Source organism: Cebus imitator, unplaced genomic scaffold (assembly GCF_001604975.1).
Source record: "Cebus imitator isolate Cc_AM_T3 unplaced genomic scaffold, Cebus_imitator-1.0 Scaffold249, whole genome shotgun sequence".
In the NCBI taxonomy this organism is placed as follows: Eukaryota; Metazoa; Chordata; class Mammalia; order Primates; family Cebidae; genus Cebus; species Cebus imitator.
Window position 1 is genome coordinate 2,870,580 of NW_016107564.1, and position 18,301 is coordinate 2,888,880.

Here is an 18,301-nt window from a genome sequence, read left to right on the forward strand (position 1 = left end):
AGATTCATAAGATGTAGAAAGGGCAGAGAGTTAAGTTACAAACTCTTCCAAACTCTAATGCTCCATAGTTCTGCTCTAGTTAAACAAGGAATTCTGTTAAATTTGAAACCTGGACTTTGTTGAATGCTGAGGTAATGTTTCTTGAAGTATGGTATGTATACCTAAGAAGCATAAAAATAATTCTGGAGGTCTTTTAATTCTCTGTGGGATTCAATAAACGTTTTGGTAATTATATATGAACACACTTATGAAAGCATCTGGTACATGTAGGTGCTCTGCACATTAATTTCTCTTTCCTGCTAGATATTTTGTAGTGTTAAATTCTCTTATCCTTCCATCTTTGTTTGCAAAGATGCTGCGAAGGAAAGACGTAGAAGAGTTTTACGAGGGACTTGGAGAAGTACCTGAGAAGGCCACTGCATGAATTAATGGAATTAAAACAAGTTCCCTTAAAGCGAAATAGCTGCCAAATCTCTTTTCTCTGAAATGCCCACAATGGTGCCCCATAAATTTTGATTGACATTGAAGTACATAATGTAATAAGCTTTCTTTCCTTAAATATAATGTATGGAGAAAACAAGATTGATAATGGTTTCCTGGCATGGCTTTCAAAGGCAAGTGTGGAGGAAGTGGAAATATGCTGCTCAGATATTGGAAAGAAACCACTGCTGAACTCTTCACATTTTTGTGTATGACCCAATGATTCTCAAACCTAAACTTGCCACAGAATTGCCTGGAGGGCTTATTAAAAGATGATTGTTGGATGCCACACTGGCATTAATTAATTACACCTACAATTGTTCTGTTTTTAAAAGGTCACATTTTAATGTACTGGGGTGAGGACATCATCATTTGAATTTCAGATGGGACATAATTCAAACCCTAACCCAATCCTACTGAGTAGTAATTGGTATCTCTTGGTTTTGATTTTCATTTCCCTAGTGACTAATGATGTTGAACATTTTTTTTAATGTTACTGTTATTTTATTTGTCTTAGTTTATATACAGAAAAAACTGTACAGCTTTGTAATCCTAAAATAGAAAGGAGTTTGCTTTCTGGTTTCAAAGTTACATGCCTTAGATCTTTTTCAGGTTACAACAGTCTTCAAAATGAAAATGCGAAATGGTTACATAATATTCCATAATGTGTCTATGCCATATTATACTCGATCATTATTCCATTGTTGGACATTCAGGCTGTTTTCTATACATTAACCATACAGAAATACAGCAACAATCTTTTTCACTTGTTTTCCATTTCTTCTTTTATTTTATTTATTTTTTTTCTCATTTATTTTATTGCATTTTAGGTTTTGGGGTACATGTGAAGAACATGCAAGATTGTTGCATAGGTACACACGTGGCAGTGTGATTTGCTGCCTTCCTCCCCATCACCTACATCTGGCATCTCTCCCCTTGCTATCTCTCCCCAACTCCCCACCCCCCACCGTCCCTCCTTCCCCCCAACTGACCCCAGTGTGTAGTGCTCCCCTCCCTGTGTCCATGTGCTCTCTTGGATGTTGAACATTTTTATATGTGTTTATCAGCTATTTTTATATCTCTTATGAAAAAATGTGTATTAAAATACTTGGCCAATTTGTTACTTGAGTTATTCTTTTATTATTTAATTATAAGAGCTCTTTATTATTCTGGATACAAGTCCTGAAACAGATATAATATTTGCAAATATTTTAATCCATTCTGTGAATTTTATTTTCACTTTCTTGATGGTGTCCTTTGAAGGACATAGGATTTTAATTTTGATAAAGTGTAATTTATTTCTTTTTTCTTTTGTTGCTGTGCTTTGGTGTCATATTTGAGAAATTGCCTAATCTAAGATTATGACAATTTTTTATTCTATGTTTGCCTTTAAAAATTTTCTAATTTAGGTCTTTCATTCATTTTGAGTCCATTTTTGTATATGATGTCAAATATGGGTCCTAAATTATTCTTTCGGATGTAGATATCTTGTTGTCCCTGCACCATTTGTTGAAAAGTGTTTTTCTTTCTCCATCGAATGACCTTGGCACTCTTGTCTAAAATTAATTGATGATAACTATAGGACTTTATTTCTAGACTCTTTATTCTATTGATCAATATTTCTATCATTGTTACTGAGCAATGTGCTTGCTACCTGACAGATAGAGAAACCAATATTATGGAACTGGTTTTTGAGAAAAGCAAAAACTTTATTGTGAGGTTGACTTGCAAGAAAACAGGAGGCAAAGCTCAAATCTGTCTCCCCATCTGGGATGTGGGTCCAGTTTTATGGGTTAGGGAGGTCAAGCTGGTATGCAGAAGCACTGGTAGGGCAGGTTTTGACTGGAAGGACTTTAAACAAGACCATTTATGGTAAGATATGGTAAGGGGTCTTAACAGTGGATATGCCTGGGCTCAGGTTTTTTGCTTTTGAAAATGTTTGGGCCCTCTGGTTCCAGCCATGTCTTGACCCTTTGCTTCTGTGGTGGGGCAGGAATAAAATTTTACTTCTGGGTATTATTCAAAGTTGATGTCTTTTTTTCTGCATTTGCTTTGGCTGTGTGACTTACAACTTTTTGGCTGTGTGCCTGCAAAATAACTTGACATCCTATTATCATTGGAGTAAGGCCAGTTAGAACTGGTCCTGGGAATACGTCATTATGCTAGTACCAATTGTCTTGATTATTGTCGCATTGTAGTAAGTTTTGAAATCAGGAAGTATGTGTCTTTCAACTTTGGCTTTCTTTTTCATGATTTTTGGCTTTTCTGTGTTCCTTGCATTTCCATATGAATTTTAGGATAAACTTAATTTCTGCAAAAGAGGGAACTGGGATTTTTAGAGGGATTGCATTGAAGCTGTAAATCAGTTTGGAGAATACTGCCTTCTTAATATTAAGTCTGATTCATGAATGCAGACTGTTTTCCATTTGTTAAGTTCTTCTTTAATTTTTAACAGCATTCTGTAGTTTTCAGTGTTCCTGTCCTGTAATTCTTTGTTGTTTTTACTCCTAAGAATATTATTGTTTTGCTGCTATTATGGAATATGGAATTTTTTAAAAATATATAATGGAATTTAAAAATTTTCAATTTTATATTTTTTATTGCTAGTATATAGAAATGCAATTGATTTTTGCATATCGATCTTGTAACCTGAAACCTTGCTGAAAATGTTTATTAGTTCTAATAGTTTCCTTTTTGTGGATTTCTTAGAATTTTCTATACACAGTATCATGTCATCTATGAAGGGATAGGTTTACTTCTTCCTTTCTAATCTGGATGAGTTTAGTTTCTTTTTCTTACCTAAATTCCTTGGCTAGAACTCCAATACAATGTTGACTATAAGTGATAAAATAGACATCTTTGGATCGTACTTGATCTTAAGAGGGGGCATCCAGTCTTTTATCATTATGTAAAATGATAGCTGTGGGGCCTTAACAGATGAATTTTATCAGGTTGAGAAAATTCCATTTTATTTCTAACTTGCTTAGTGTTCTTTTTTTCAAAACAAAGGTGTTGGATTTTGTCTAATGGTTTTTCTGTGTCTGTTGTGATGATCATATGGTTTTTGTCATCTATTCTACAAAATGTAGCATATTACATTGATTGATATTTGTATGCTAATTTTTAAAAATTTTACTTTAAGCTCTGAGATACATGCGCAGAACGTGCAGGTTGCATAGGAATACATGTGCCATGGTGGTTTGCTGTACCTATCAACCCATCATCTAGGTTTTAAGCCCGGCATGCATTAGGTGTTTGTCCTAATGCTCTGCCTCCCCTTGCCCCCCACCTCCTGACAGGCTCTGGTATATGTTGTTTCCCTCCCTGTGTCCATGTGTTCTATTGCCACTTATAAGTAAGAACATGCAGGGCTTGGTTTTCTTTTCCTGTGTTAGTTAGCTGAGAATGATGATTTCCAGCTTCATCCATGTTCCTGCAAAGGACATGAACTCATTCTTTTTTATGGCTGTATAGTATTCCATGGTGGATATGTGCCACATTTTCTTTTTCTTTTTTTTTTTTTTTTTTGACGGAGTTTCGCTTGTTACCCAGGCTGGAGTACAATGGCGGGATCTCGGCTCACCGTAACCTCTGCCTCCTGGGTTCAGGCAATTCTCCTGCCTCAGCCTCCTGAGTAGCTGGGATTACAGGCATGCGCCACCATGCCCAGCTAATTTTTTTTTGTATTTTTTGTAGAGACGGGGTTTCACCATGTTGACCAGGACGGTCTCGATCTCTTGACATCGGGATCCACCTGCCTTGGCCTCCCAAAGTGCTGGGATTATAGGCGTGAGCCACTGCGCCCGGCCGTGCCACATTTTCTTTATCCAGTCTACCATTAATGGGCATTTGGGTTGGTTCCAAGTCTTTGTATTGTAAATAGTGCTGCAATAAACATAAGTGTGCATGAGTCCTTATATTAGAATTATTTATATGCTTTTGGGCGTATACTCAGTAATGGGATTGCTGGGACAAATGGTATTTCTGGTTCTAGATTCTTGAGGAATCACCACATTGTCTTCCACAATGGTTGAACTAATTTATACTCCCACCAACAGTGTAAAGGCATTCTTGTTTCTACACAGCCTCACCAACATTTGTTGTTTCCTGACTTTTTAATAATCACCATTCTAACTGGTGTGAGATGGTATCTCATTGTGATTTTTATTTGCATTTCTCTAATGACCAGTGATCATAAGCTTTCTTTCATATGTTTGTTAGACACATAAATGTCTTCTTTTGAGAAATGTCTGTTAATATCCTTCACTCATTTTTTTGATGGGGTTGTTTTATTTTTTTTTCTTGTAAATTTGTTTAAGTTTCTTGTAGATTCTGGATATTAGACCTTTGTCAGATGGATAGACTGCAAAAATTTTCTCCCATTCTGTAGGTTGTCTGTTCACTCTGATGATAATTTCCTTTGCTGTGCAGAGCTCTTTAGTTTAGACCCCATGTGTCAATTTTGGCTTTTGTTGCAATTTTTTTTGGTGATTTAGTCATGAAGTGTTTGCCCATGACTATGTCCTGAGTGGTATTGCCTAAATTTTCTTCTACGGTTTTTGTGGTTTTACATTTAAGTCTTTAATCCATCTCGTGTTAATTTTTATGTAAGATGTAAGGAAGGGGTCCAGTTTCTGTTTTCTGCATATGCCTAGCCAGTTTTCCCAGCACCATTTATTAAATAGGGAATCCATTCCCCATTGCTTGTTTTTGTCAGGTTTGTCAAAGATCAGATGGTTGTAGATGTGTGGTGTTATTTCTGAGACCTCTGTTCTATTCCATTGGTCTATGTATCTGTTTTGGTACCAGTACCATGCTGTTTTGATTACTGTAGCCTTGTAGTATAGTTTGTAGTTAGGTAGAGCCTTGGCTATACCAGCTCTTTTTTGGTCCCATATGAAATTTAAAGTAGTTTTTTCTAATTCTACAAAGAAAATCAATGGTAGCTTAATGGGAATATTATTGAATCTATAAATTACTTCAGGAAGAATGGCCATTTTCATGATATTAATTCTTTCTATCCATAAGCATGGCATTGTTTTCCATTTGTTTGTATCCTCTCTTATTTCCTTAAGCAGTGGTTTGTAGTTCTCCTTGAAGAAGTCCTTTATGTCTCTTGTAAGTTGTATTCCTAGGTATTTTATTCTCTTTGTAGCAATTGTAAATGGGAATTAACTCATGATTTGGCTCTCTTGTCTATTATTGGTGTCTAGGAATGCTTGTGATTTTTACGCATTGATTTTATATCCTGAGACTTTGATGAACTTGCTTATCAGCTTAAGGAGTTTTTTTACGCTGGGACAACGGGGTTTTCTAAATATACAATCATATTGTCTGCACAGAGAGACAATTTGACTTTCCTCTTCCTACATAAATACGCTTTATTACTTTCTCTTGCCTGATTGCCTCGGCCAGAACATCCAATACTATGCTGAATAAGAGTCGTGAGAGAGGGCATCCTTGTCATGTGCCAGTTTTTGATGGGAATGATTTCAGCTTTTGCCCATTCAGTATGATATTGGCTATGGATTTGTCTGAAATAGCTCTTATTTTGTGATATATTCCATCAATACCTCGTTTATTGAGCATTTTTAGCATGAAGGGTTGTTGAATTTTATTGAAGGACTTTTAGCATCTATTGAGATAATCATGTGGTTTTTGTCATTAGTTCTGTTTATTTGATGGGTTATGTTCATTGATTTGTGTATGTTGAACCATCTTGCATCCCAGAGATGAAGCCGACTTGATCATGGTGGACAAGATTTTGATGTGCTGCTGGATTTGGTTTGCCAGTATTTTATTGACGATTTTTGCATCTATGTTCATCAGGGATATTGGGATGAAATATTCTTTTTTTGTTGTGTCTCTGCCAGGATTTGGTATCAGAATGATGCTGGCCTCAGTTAGGGAAGAGTCCCTATTTTTCTATTGTTTGGAATATTTTCAGAAGGAATGGTACCAGCTCCGCTTTGTATCTCTGGTAGACCATGTATTAGATGAAATGATATGTATGGACTACCTTGCACATAATAGTTGTTTCCAATTATGTTCCAAAAATATCTTTAATGTAATAATTCATGTTTTATTTTATTTTCTGTGTTTTATCTCACAGATATGTAGACTGTCAAAATGTATGGGATGCATTCAAGGGTGCATTTATTTCAAAACATCCTTGCAACATCACAGAAGAAGACTATCAGCCACTACTGAAGCTGGGAAAGCAGACAGTACCTTGCAACAAGGTAATTGGGGGCAAGCTATTGATTTTATAACTGGGGATAAAAACCAAAGGTAAAAATGCACAGGACCAATTATTTTTTGATTTTTATTTTTGAGACAGAGTCTCGCTCTGTCACCAGACTGGACTGTAGTGGTGTGATCTCGGCTCACTGCACTCTCTGCCTCCTGGGCTCAAGCGATTCTTGTGTGTCAGACTCCCAAGGAGCTGGGACTACAGGCATGCACCAGCACATCCAGCTAATTTTTGTATTTTTAGTAGAGAGGGGGTTTCACCATGTTGGCCAGGATGGTCTTGATCACTTGACCTTGTGATCTGTCTCGAGGCCTGACTTCACCTCCCAGAATGTTGGGACTACAGGCTTGAGCCTCTGTGGCCAGCCAGTACCAAATTTTGATTAGAATGAGGAAGAGGAAAAATCCAGACATTATAGTGTGGGTGTGGTTGATAGAAATGGAATTTGCAGGCCATTGAGGAGCCATGATATAATAAAGATTTAGGACATCTGGAGAAAAGAGGTGAGAGAGGGAAATGGGGACAGATAAATAGGAAAGGAGATTTAGCCAAAAGTTAGGCAGAAAAAACCTAACGCCAAACCCAACTCAAACAAACAAACAAATTAAACCAAACTATATAATTACAAAACTTTCCCCTGACCAATGATATTATTAGTAGTAGTAGTAATAATAACAACAATGCCAAGTTACACTTGCAGAGCACTTTTTTTTTGCTTACAAAAGACTTTCCTAATCCTTATCTTCTTAGGCCTTCACAGCCATTCTGTGGAATGGGCAGGTCAGATGTCAGGATCCCCATTTCACCAGTGAGAAAACTGAGACTTGGTGCGTTTAGGTGACCAGTGTTGCCCAAATTGGCAGGCTTGAAAGTGACCAGTTTAAATGTAAATGGTATGATACTTGGAGCCACAGAGGCCTGGATTCTAATATGTTGATTATATTGGAAAAGGTCTATCAGAGTACACCTTTTCTGTAGTCAATGTTTAAGGCAAAATTCCATGTGCCTAAAATTATGTTTGTGAAGCCCTTATCTCCATCCACAAATTACAGCCTCTCATTCCATTGTCGGTGAGCTGGAGTCATTGTGAAACTTCTCCATTCACCAGGTGTGATGCCCTATGCAGAAAAGTTGTCTGGAAAATGATAACCCGGGCTGACATTTGTCAAATAAGTGACTGCAATAGATAGTATGCTAGATAATTTACTTGCATTTATCTCAATTAATCTCCCTAGCATCCCATGAGTTTATTTCAGTCATTATCATTACCATATTACAGGTGTAGAAAGTGGGGCTTAGTGATGTTTTGGTTGCTCAAGGTGAAACACCTAGTAAGTGATGATAATGCTGGGCTTCAATAAGGACTGGAATCTTAGGGCCCATGCTTTTTTTTTTTTTTTTTTTTTTTTTNTTGCAGAGACAAGTAAACATTTATGTTTGTACCTTTCCTCCTATGTGTATTTCAAGTCTTTCTCACAAGGCCCCAGGAATCACCAGATTCAATTATGTCCCTGGGCTTGTCCACTACTGCAGGAGTCTTAGGAAGCCTTGTACAAACGCTAGAGTTACTCAATTACCAGCATTAAACCCTGGGATAAGAGACGCAGCAAAGCAGAACTCCTTCCTCCATGGAATGTGCTGATTTCAGATGAGGCAGCAGCCAAAGTAGAAAACGCTGGAATTTTTCCTTGGAACTGGATTGTGATGAGAGGTGCTTGCAATGAACATAAGCTACTGTTTTTTTCTTTTTCTTTCTTTTGAGACAGAGTTTCGCTCATTGCCTAGGCTAGAGTGCAATGGTGCGATCTTGGCTCACAGAAACCTCTTCCTCCTGGGTTCAAGCGATTCTCCTGCCTCAGCCTCCCAAGTAGCTGGGATTACAGGCATGGGCCACCATGCCCGCTAATTTTTGTATTTTCAGTAGAGGCAGGGTTTTGCCATGTTGGCCAGGCTGGTCTCGAACTCCCGACCTTAGGTGATCCGCCCTCCTCAGCCTCCCCAAGTACTGGGATTACAGACATGAGCCGTCACGCCTGGCCAGCTACTGTCTTTTCTTTGACCCTTCCTTTACAGTTTTTAAAGATAAAGCAAGAAATAATCTTCTCTGAAGATACTTGATACACATTCTCCAAACCCAAAAACACATGCTTCCACTTCACTGATAAAAATTTATTGCAGTTTGGCGCCTGGTTCTAGTTCAGCTGGCGGATAAGCTGATTGATGTGTTCACCCCGATAGCCAGGCGTGCCCATTTCCTTGAGGAAGCCCACTCTATTTTTGGTAGCATGACAGGCCACTGAGAAGTGGAAAGGGCGCAAGAACCATGAAATCTCCTGGAAATGCTTCCCCGGGAAGGCAATTTCACGAATGAGGTCTTCCAAGCAAATGACACCAAACTTCCCCAGGTGCTCCTCAATCACAGTGTTGTCTGTCAGAGGGATGGTCTTATTCTTGACCCTGGCTTGTCCACGTTTCAAAATGAGTTCCCGGACAGACTTCAGATTTGGAAATCTCCAGGTCACATAAGGTTCCGCTATACGCAGCATTTTTAGGTTCTGGGGAGTGACTTTTACAAAGACACCACTAAAAATTTTCTTTAGGTGAAGTCTTGCAATGGTTCTCTGCACCAGTAAACTCACACCACCAATCCTTTCAATGTGTACGACAAAGGCCAAAGAATGTTTATCTGGCAATTCCAAGGCATAAGGCTTTACTTCCAGTCATCTGACACGTACCTTGTCATGTGTCTGCCGCCAGGAATCATGTAGGAATGATTCCAATTGCTTAAACCTGGGCCCTTTTCCTTTCCTCTGCTCCTTCTTTGCCAAAAGTGCCTGCGTTGCCTGAGTGGCTTTGAGGGCTTGATAAGCCTTCCTCTTTTTCAGGAGATTTTCTGGAACCAAAGGGATTTTTCTTTGCTCTTGCTCTGCCATCTTTCCGGTGTAGCAGCTACTGCAGGGCCCATGCTTTAAACCAATATCCTCCTCTGACTCCTATTAAGAATAAATGGGGGGAGGGGCAAGATGGCTGAATAGGAACAGCTCTAGTCTGCAGCTCCCAGCAAGACCGATGCAGAAAGTGGGTGGCTTCTGCATTTCCAACTGAGATCAGGAGATTCCCTTATGTGTCTATACCACCAGGGCCCTGTGTTTCAAGCACAAAACTGAGCTGCTGTTTGGGCAGACACCAAGCTAGCTGCAGGAGTTTTTTTCATCCCCAGTGGTACCTGTAACCTCAGTGAGACAGAACTGTTCGCTACCCTGGAAATGGGGCTGAAGCCAGGTTCGCTCAGTAGGTCTCACTCCCATGGAGCCTAGCAAACTGAGAACCACTGGCTTGAAATTCTTGCTGCCAGTACAACAGTCTGAAGTCAACCTGAGATGATGGAGCTGTGTCAGGGATGGGCGTCTGCCATTACTGAAGCTTTTGGTGGTTTTTCCATGACAGTGCTAAGGAGGCTGGGAAGTCTGGGATGGGTGTGGCAACATGGCTGTGGCCAGACTGCTTATCTAGATTCCTTCTCATTGCCCAGGGCATCTCTGAAGGAAAGGTAACAGCCCTAGTCAAGGACCTACAGACAAAACCTCCATGTCTCTGGGACAGAGCACCTGGAGGAAGGGGCAGCTGTGGGCGTAGCTTCAGTGGATTTAATAGTTTTTGCCTGCCAGCTCTGAAGACAGCAGCTGCTCCTGACAAGAGGGATTCTATCAGCACAGCATACCAGCTCTGCTAAGGGACAGACTGCCTCCTCAAGTGGGTTCCTTCTACCCCTGTGTCTCCTGACTGGGAGGAACCTCTCAACGGGGGTCAACAGGCACCTCATACAGGAGAGCTTTGGCTGGAATCAGGCTGGTGCCCCTCTGGAATGAAGCTTCCAGAGGAAAGAACAGGCACTAATCTTTGCTGTTCTATAGCCCCCACTGGTGATACCCAGGCAAACAAGGTCTGGAGTGGACTTCTAGCAAACTGTAGCAGCCCTGCAGAAGAGATGCCTGGCTGTTAGAAGAAAAACTAATAAATAGAAAACAACAACATCAACATCAACATCAACAAAAAGAACCCCCCCCACAAAAACCCCATCCAAAGGTTATCAACCTCAAAGATCAAAGGTAGATAAATCCACTAAGAGGAGGAAAAACAAGCACAAAAATGCTGAAAATTCCAAAAACCAGAATGCCTCTTCTCCTCCAAATGATCACAATTGCTCTCCAGCAAGGGCAGAAAACTCAACGGAAAATGAGATTGATGAATTGACAGAAGTAGGCTTCAGAAGGTGGGTAATAAAAAACTCCTCTGAGCTAAAGGAACATGTTCTAACCCAATTCAAGGAAGCTAAGAACCTTGATAAAAGGTTACAGGAACTGCTAACTAGAATAACCAGTTTAGAAAGGAACATAAATTATCTGATGGAGCTGAAAAACACAGAATGAGAACTTTGTGAAGCATTAACAAGTAGCAATAGCTGAATTGATCAAGTAAAAGAGGGGATATCAGAGATTGAAGAGCAACTTACTGATATAAGGTGTGAAGATAAGGATAGGAAAAAAAAATGAATGAACAACAAAAAAGGAATAAACAAAGCCACCAAGAAATATACGACTATGTGAAAAGACCAAACCTACAATTGATTGGCGTACCTGAAAGTGACAGGGAGAATGGAACCAAGTTGGAAAACACACTTCGGGTTACTATCCAGAAGAACTTCCCCAACCTAGCAAGACAGGCCAGCATTCAAATTCAGGAAATACAGAGGACACCACTAATATATTCCTTGAGAAGAACAACTCCAAGACACATAATTGTCAGATTCTCCAAGGTTGAAATGAAGGAAAAAATGTTAAATGCAGCCAGGGAGAAAGGTCAGGTTACCTACAAAGGGAAGTCCATCAGATTAATGGCAGATCTCTCTGCAGAAAGCCAGAAGAGAGTGGGAGCCAATATTGAACTTTCTTAAAGAAAAGAATTTTCAACCCAGAATTTTATATCCAGCCAAACTAAGCTTCAAAAGCAAAGGAGAAATAAAATGCTTCCTAGACAAGCAAATGCTGAGGAATTTTGTCACTGCTAGGCCTGCATTACAAGAGCTCCTTAAGGAACTACTAAATATGGAAAGAAAAAACTGGTACCAGCCACTGCAAAAACATACAGAAATATAAAGACCAATGACACTGTGAAGAAACTGCTTCAACTAATGTACAAAATAACCAGCTAGCATCATGATGACAGTGTCAAATCCACAAGTAATATTAACCTTAAATGTGAATGGGCTAAATGCCCTGATTAAAAAACACAGACTGTCTAACTGGCTAAAGAGTCAAGACCCATCAGTGTGCTGTATTCAGGAGAACCATCTTACTTGCAAAGACATAGATAGGCTCAAAATAAAGGGATGGAGAAATATTTACCAAGAAAAGAAAACAGGGGTTCAATCCTAGTCTCTGACAAAACATACTTTAAACAAACGAAGATCAAAAAAGACAAAGAAGGGCATTACATAATGGTAAAGGGATCAATGCAACAAGAAGAGCCACCTATCTTAAATATATATGCACCCAATACAGGTGCACCCAGATTCATAAAACAAGTTCTTAGAGATTTACAAAAAGACCTAGACTCTACACAATAATAGTGGGAGAGTTTAACAGTCTAATATTGGTCAACATTAGACTGACCAATGAGACAGAAAATTAACAAGATATTCAGGACTTGAACTCAGCTCTGGACTAAGCAGACCTAATAGACATCTACAGAACTCTCCAACCCAAATCAACAGAATATACATTCTTCTCAGTGCCACATACACTTATTCTAATATGGACTACATAATTAGATGTAAAAGATTCCTCAGCAAATGCAAAACAACAGAAATCATAACAGTCTCTCAGACCATAGTGCAATCCAGTTAGAACTCAGGATTAAGAAACTCACTCTCAACACTACACAACTACATGGAAATTGAACAATCTGCTCCCGAATGACTACTGAGTAAATAACAAAATTAAGGCAGAAATAAAGAAATTTGAAACCAATGAGAACAAAGAGACAACATACCAGAATATCTGGGACACAGCTAAAGCAGTGTTAGGAGGGAAATTTATAGCACTAAATGCCCACATCAGAAAGCTGGAAAGATCTAAAATTGATACCTTAATATCACAGTTAAATGAACTAGAGAAGCAAGAGCAAACAAATTGAAAAGCCAGCAGAAAACAAGAAATAGCTAAGATGAGAGCAGGACTGAGGGAGATAGAGACATGAAAAAACCCTTCAAAAATTCAATGAATCCAGGAGCTGGATTTTTGAAAAGATCAGTAAAATAGATAGACCACTAGCTAGACCAACAGAGAAGAAAAGAGAGAAGAATCAAATAGACACAATAAAAAATGATAAAGAGGATATCACCACTGATCCCACAGAAATACACACTACCATCACAGAATACTATAAACACCTCTATACAAATAAACTAGAAAATCTAGAAGAAATGGATAAATTCCTGGACACATACACCATCCTAAAATGAAACCAGGAAGAAGTCAAATCCCCGACCAGACCAATAACAAGTTCTGATATTGAATCAGTAATGAGTAGCCTACCAACCAAAAAAATCTCAGGACCAGGTGGATTCACAGCCAAATTCTACCAGAGGTACAAAGAAGAGCTGCTACCATTCCTTCTGACACTATTCCAAGTGAGAGAAAAAGAAGGACTCCTTCCTAACTGATTATATGAGGCCAGTAACATCCTGAATACCAAAACTTTGCATAGACACAACAAAAAAAGAAGTGTCAGCCTGATATTCCTGATGAACATTGATGCGAAAATCCTCAATAAAATACTGGCAAAATAAAATTCGTGTCCTTTGTAGGGATGTGGATGAAGCTGGAAGCCATCATTCTCAGCAAGCTAACACAGGAACAGAAAACCAAACACTGCATATTTTCATAAGTGGGAGCTGAACAGTGAGAACACGTGGACACAGGAAGGGGAACATCACACACCAGGACTGTTGGTGGGCAGGGTACAAGGGGAGGGAGAGCATTAGGACAAATACCTAATGCATTTGGGGCTTGAAACCTAGATGATGGGTTGATAGGTACAGCAAACCACCATATCACTTGCATATCTATGTAATAAGCCTGTATGTTCTGCACATGTATCTGAGAACTTAAAGAAAAAAAAAGACATAATAGATTCTGAGCAGCCAAGATGGCTGAATAAAAAAAACACTCTGGTCTGTGACTCCTCCTGAGAAGAATGAAAATGGTGAGTGAATTCTACATCTTCAATTGAGGTACCCAGGTTCTCTCATTGGGACTGACTAAATGATTGGTGTAACACATGGAGAGTGAGGAAAAGCAAGGTGGGGTGACTGCTCATCAGGAGCTACATGGGGCAAAATGTGCTCCCTCCCACAGCCAAGGAATGGGGTGAGGGATTGTGCTACCCTTCCCTAAAAATCACACTTTTCCCACAGATCCTTGCAACCTGTGGATCAGGAGGTCCCCTTGTGAGCCCATGCCACTAGAGCCTAGGGTCCCAAGCACAGAAGTGGTCAGACTCACAGTGGCTGCTGGGGTGGGGGACAGCTCAGGCAGGTGCTGACAGATAGGAGTTTTTGCATACTCTGGATCTGGGAACTCCAGTGAGGCAGGATATCCACCCAATCCAATGGGAACGGGGCTGAAGCCAGGGAGTCAAACGGCCTCACTCAGTGGTCCGCGCTCCCACAGAACCCCACAAGATGAAACCCACTGGCTTGGAATCCCCTTTGGCAGTGCAGCAGGCTGGAGACTATCTAAGAAGACTGGGTTCTGGTTGGGGAGGGAGAGCCTCCATCACAGCAGCTCCAGTTTACTGTTTTCCTCTCTGCTGGCACCAGAAAGACTGGGCAATTTGGACTGGGAGCAGTTCCCCACAGCACAACACAACGGCTGTGACAGTTCCTGGCCACGCTGCTTCTATTAAGAGAGACTCCAATCTCTTTCCAGCCAGGGGTTTATGGACAGAACTCTGATCTCCCTCAGAGGAGCCCCCTAGGAGGAGGGGAAGCTGAGGTGTCATGGGTCAGTGGTCTTAGTCTTTTCTGCCTGCCAGCTCTGAAGAGTTAGGGCAGCCAGGATGAGGGGGATTCCCCGGCACATCACACGTGCTCCACCAAGGACAACCAAACTGCTTATTTAAGTGGGTCCCTGATCCCATTCCTCCTGACTGGGGGAAACCTCCAAAAAGGCGTCTCTAGACACCTCATACAGTGACATCTGGCCAGTGTGAGGTCAGTGCCTTTCTGGGACAGAGCTCCCAGAGGAAGAAGCAGGTGCCATCTTTGCTGTTCTGTAGCCTCCACTGGTGATACCTTCAAGTGCGGGAGGAACCCAGGTGAATAGGGCCTGGATGAACCCCCAGCAAGCTGCAGCAGCTTTATGGCAGAGGGGTCTGACTGCTAAAAGAAAAACAAACAGAAAGCAACAACATCAATGAAAAAGACCCCATAAAAACCTATCCAAAGGTCAAAAGTCTCAAAGATTAAAAAGGTAGATAAACCCATGAAGATGAGAAAGAATCAGCACAAAAATGCTGAAAACTCAAAAAGCCAGTGTGCCTCTCCTCCTCCAAATTATCTTAACACATCTCCAGCAAGGGCACAGAACTGGGCTGAGAATGAGATGAATGAATTGACAGAATAAGCTTCAGAAGATGTGTAATAATGAACTTCACTGAGCTAAAGGAGTACGTTCTAACCCACTGCAAAGAAGCTAAGAACCATGATAACACATAGGAGCTGTTAACCAGAATGACTAGTTCAGAGAGGAACATAAATGGCCTGATGGAGTGAAGAACATAACATGATTACTTCACAATACAAACACAAGTATCAATAAACAAATAGACCAAACGGAAGAAAGAATATCAGAGGTTGAAGACTATCTTGCTGAAATAAAACAGGCAGACAAGATTACAGAAAAAAAGAATGAAAAGGAACAAATAAAACGTCTGAGAACTATGGGATTATGTAAAAAGAACTTACGACTGATTGGGGTATCTAAAAGAGACAGGAAGAATGAAACCAAGTTGGAAAACACATTTCAGGATATGATCCAGGAGAACTTCCTCATCCTAGCAAGACAGGCCAACATTCAAATTCAGGAAATCCAGAGAACCCCAGTAAGATATTCCATGAGAAGATCAACCCCAAGACATGATCACCAGATTCTCCAGGTCACTTACAAGGGGGAGACCATCAAACTAACAGCAGATGTCTCAGAAGAAACCCTACAAGCCAGAAGAGAGTGGGGGCCAATATTCAACATTCTTAAAGAAAAGAATCTTCAACCTCAAATTTCATATCCAGCTAAATTAAGCTTCATAAATGAGAAAGAAATAAAATCTCTTTCAAACAAGCAATTGTTGAGGGAATTCATCACCACAGGCCTGCCTTGCAAGAGCTCTTGAAGAAAACACTAAATACAGAAAGGAAAAACCGTTATCAGCCACTACAGAAACACACTGAAGGACACAGACCAATGACACTATGAAGCAACTACATAAACAAGTCTTTAAAATAACCAGCTAACACCATAATAACTGGATCAAACTCACACATAGCAATATTAACATTAAATGTAGACGGACTAAATGTCCCAATTAAAAGACATAGAATGGCAAGCTGGATGGAATGAAGACCAATTGGTGTGCTGTATACGAAAGACCCATCTCACATGCAAAGACACACATAGGCTCAAAATAAAGGGATGGAGGAATATTTACCAAGCAAATGGAAAACAGAAAGAAGCAGGGGTTGCAATCCTAGTTCATGACAAAACAGGCTTTAAACCAACAAAGATCAAAGAAGATAAAAAAAGATATTACATGATGATAAAGGGCTTAATTCAACAAAAAGAGCTATTATAAATATATGTGCACCCAATACGGGAACACCAAATTTGTAAAACAAGTTCTTAGAGACCTACAAAGAGACTTAGACACCCACACAATAATAGTAGGAGACTTTAACACCCCACCGTCAATATTAGACAGATCATCAAGACAGAAAATTAACAAAGATATTCAAGACCTGAACTCAACTCAGGATCAAGTAGACCTGATAGATAGCTACAGAACTCTCCATGCCAAAGCAAGAGCATATGCATTCTACTTGGCACCACATGCCATTTACTCTAAAATTGATCACACAATTGGAAGTAAATTACTCCTCAGCAAATGCAAAAGAACTAAAATCATAACAGTCTCACAGACCACAGAACAATCAAATTGGAACTCAAGATTAAGAAACTCACTCAAAAACACACAATTACATGGAAATTGAACAACCTGCTCCTGAATGATTCTTGGGTAAATAATAAAATTGAGCCAGAAATTAATGAGTTCTTTGAAACTAATAGGAAGAAATAAACAACATATCAGAATATCTGGGTCACAGCTAAAGCTCTGTTAAGAGGAAAATTTATAGCACTAAATGCCCACATCAAAAAGCTAGGAAGAGATCAAATTGACATCCTAACATCACAATTAAAAGAACTGGCAAACCAAGAAAAAAAATCCCAAAGCTAGCAGAAGACAAGAAATAACCAAGCCCAGAGCAGAACTGAAGGAGATAGAGACACAAAAATCCCTTCAAAAAATAAATCAATACAGGAGGTTGTTTTTTGAAAACAATTAATAAAATATATAGGCTGCTGGCTAGACTAATAAAAAGGAAAATACAGAAGAATCTGATAGATACAATAAGAAATGATAAAAGGGATATTACCATTGACCCCACAGAGATACAAACAACCATCAGAGAATACTGTAAACAGCTCTATGCAAATAAACTAGAAAATCTAGAAGAAATGGATTAATTCCTGAACACATGCAGCCTCCCAAGACTGAACCAGGAAGAAGCTGAATCTCTGAATAGGCACATAGCAAGTTCTGCAATTGAGGTAGTAATACATAGTCTACCACCAAAAAAAAAAAAAAAAAAAAAAAAAAAAAAAAAAAAAAAAAAAAAAAAAAAAAAAAAAAGAAAGAAAGAAAAGAAAGGAAAAAGCCCAGGACCAGATAGATTTACAACTGAATTCTACCAGAGGTACAAAGAGGAGGTGATACCCTTTCTTCTGAAACTATTCCAAAATATTGAAAAGGAGGGACCCCTCCTTAACTCATTTTATGAGGCTAGCATCATCCTGATACCAAAACCTGGCAGAGATAAAACAAAAAAAGAAAACTTAGGGCCAATATCCATGATGAACATCGATACAAAAATTTTCAATAAAATACTGGCAAATTGAATCCAGCAGCACATCAAAAAGCTTATCTACCATGATCAAGTTTGCTTCATCCCTGGAATGCAAGGCTGATTCAACATAAACAAATCAATAAACATAATTCATTACATAAACAGAACTAAAGACAAAAACTACATGATTATCTAAATAGATGTAGAAAAGGCCTTCAATAAAATTCAACATCTCTTCATGTTAAAGCTAGGTACTGATGGAACATGTCTCAAAATAATAAGAGCCACTTATGACCAACCCACAGGTAATATTATACTGAATGGGC

The 18,301-nt window shown here is 39.4% G+C and overlaps 1 protein-coding gene and 1 pseudogene across 1 annotated transcript in view; one reads left to right on the forward strand and one right to left on the reverse strand.

Annotated features, from left to right (window-relative positions):
• The window catches only part of CD38 (CD38 molecule), an 83,322-nt gene that overhangs the window by 35,300 nt on the left and 29,721 nt on the right, over positions 1-18,301 (forward strand). The window contains exon 2 of the mRNA XM_017498731.2: positions 6,593-6,722. Within this exon, the coding sequence (XP_017354220.1) occupies positions 6,593-6,722 (130 nt within the window). The remainder of the gene's footprint in view (positions 1-6,592; positions 6,723-18,301) is intronic.
• On the reverse strand, positions 8,119-11,088 carry LOC108282738 (annotated as a pseudogene).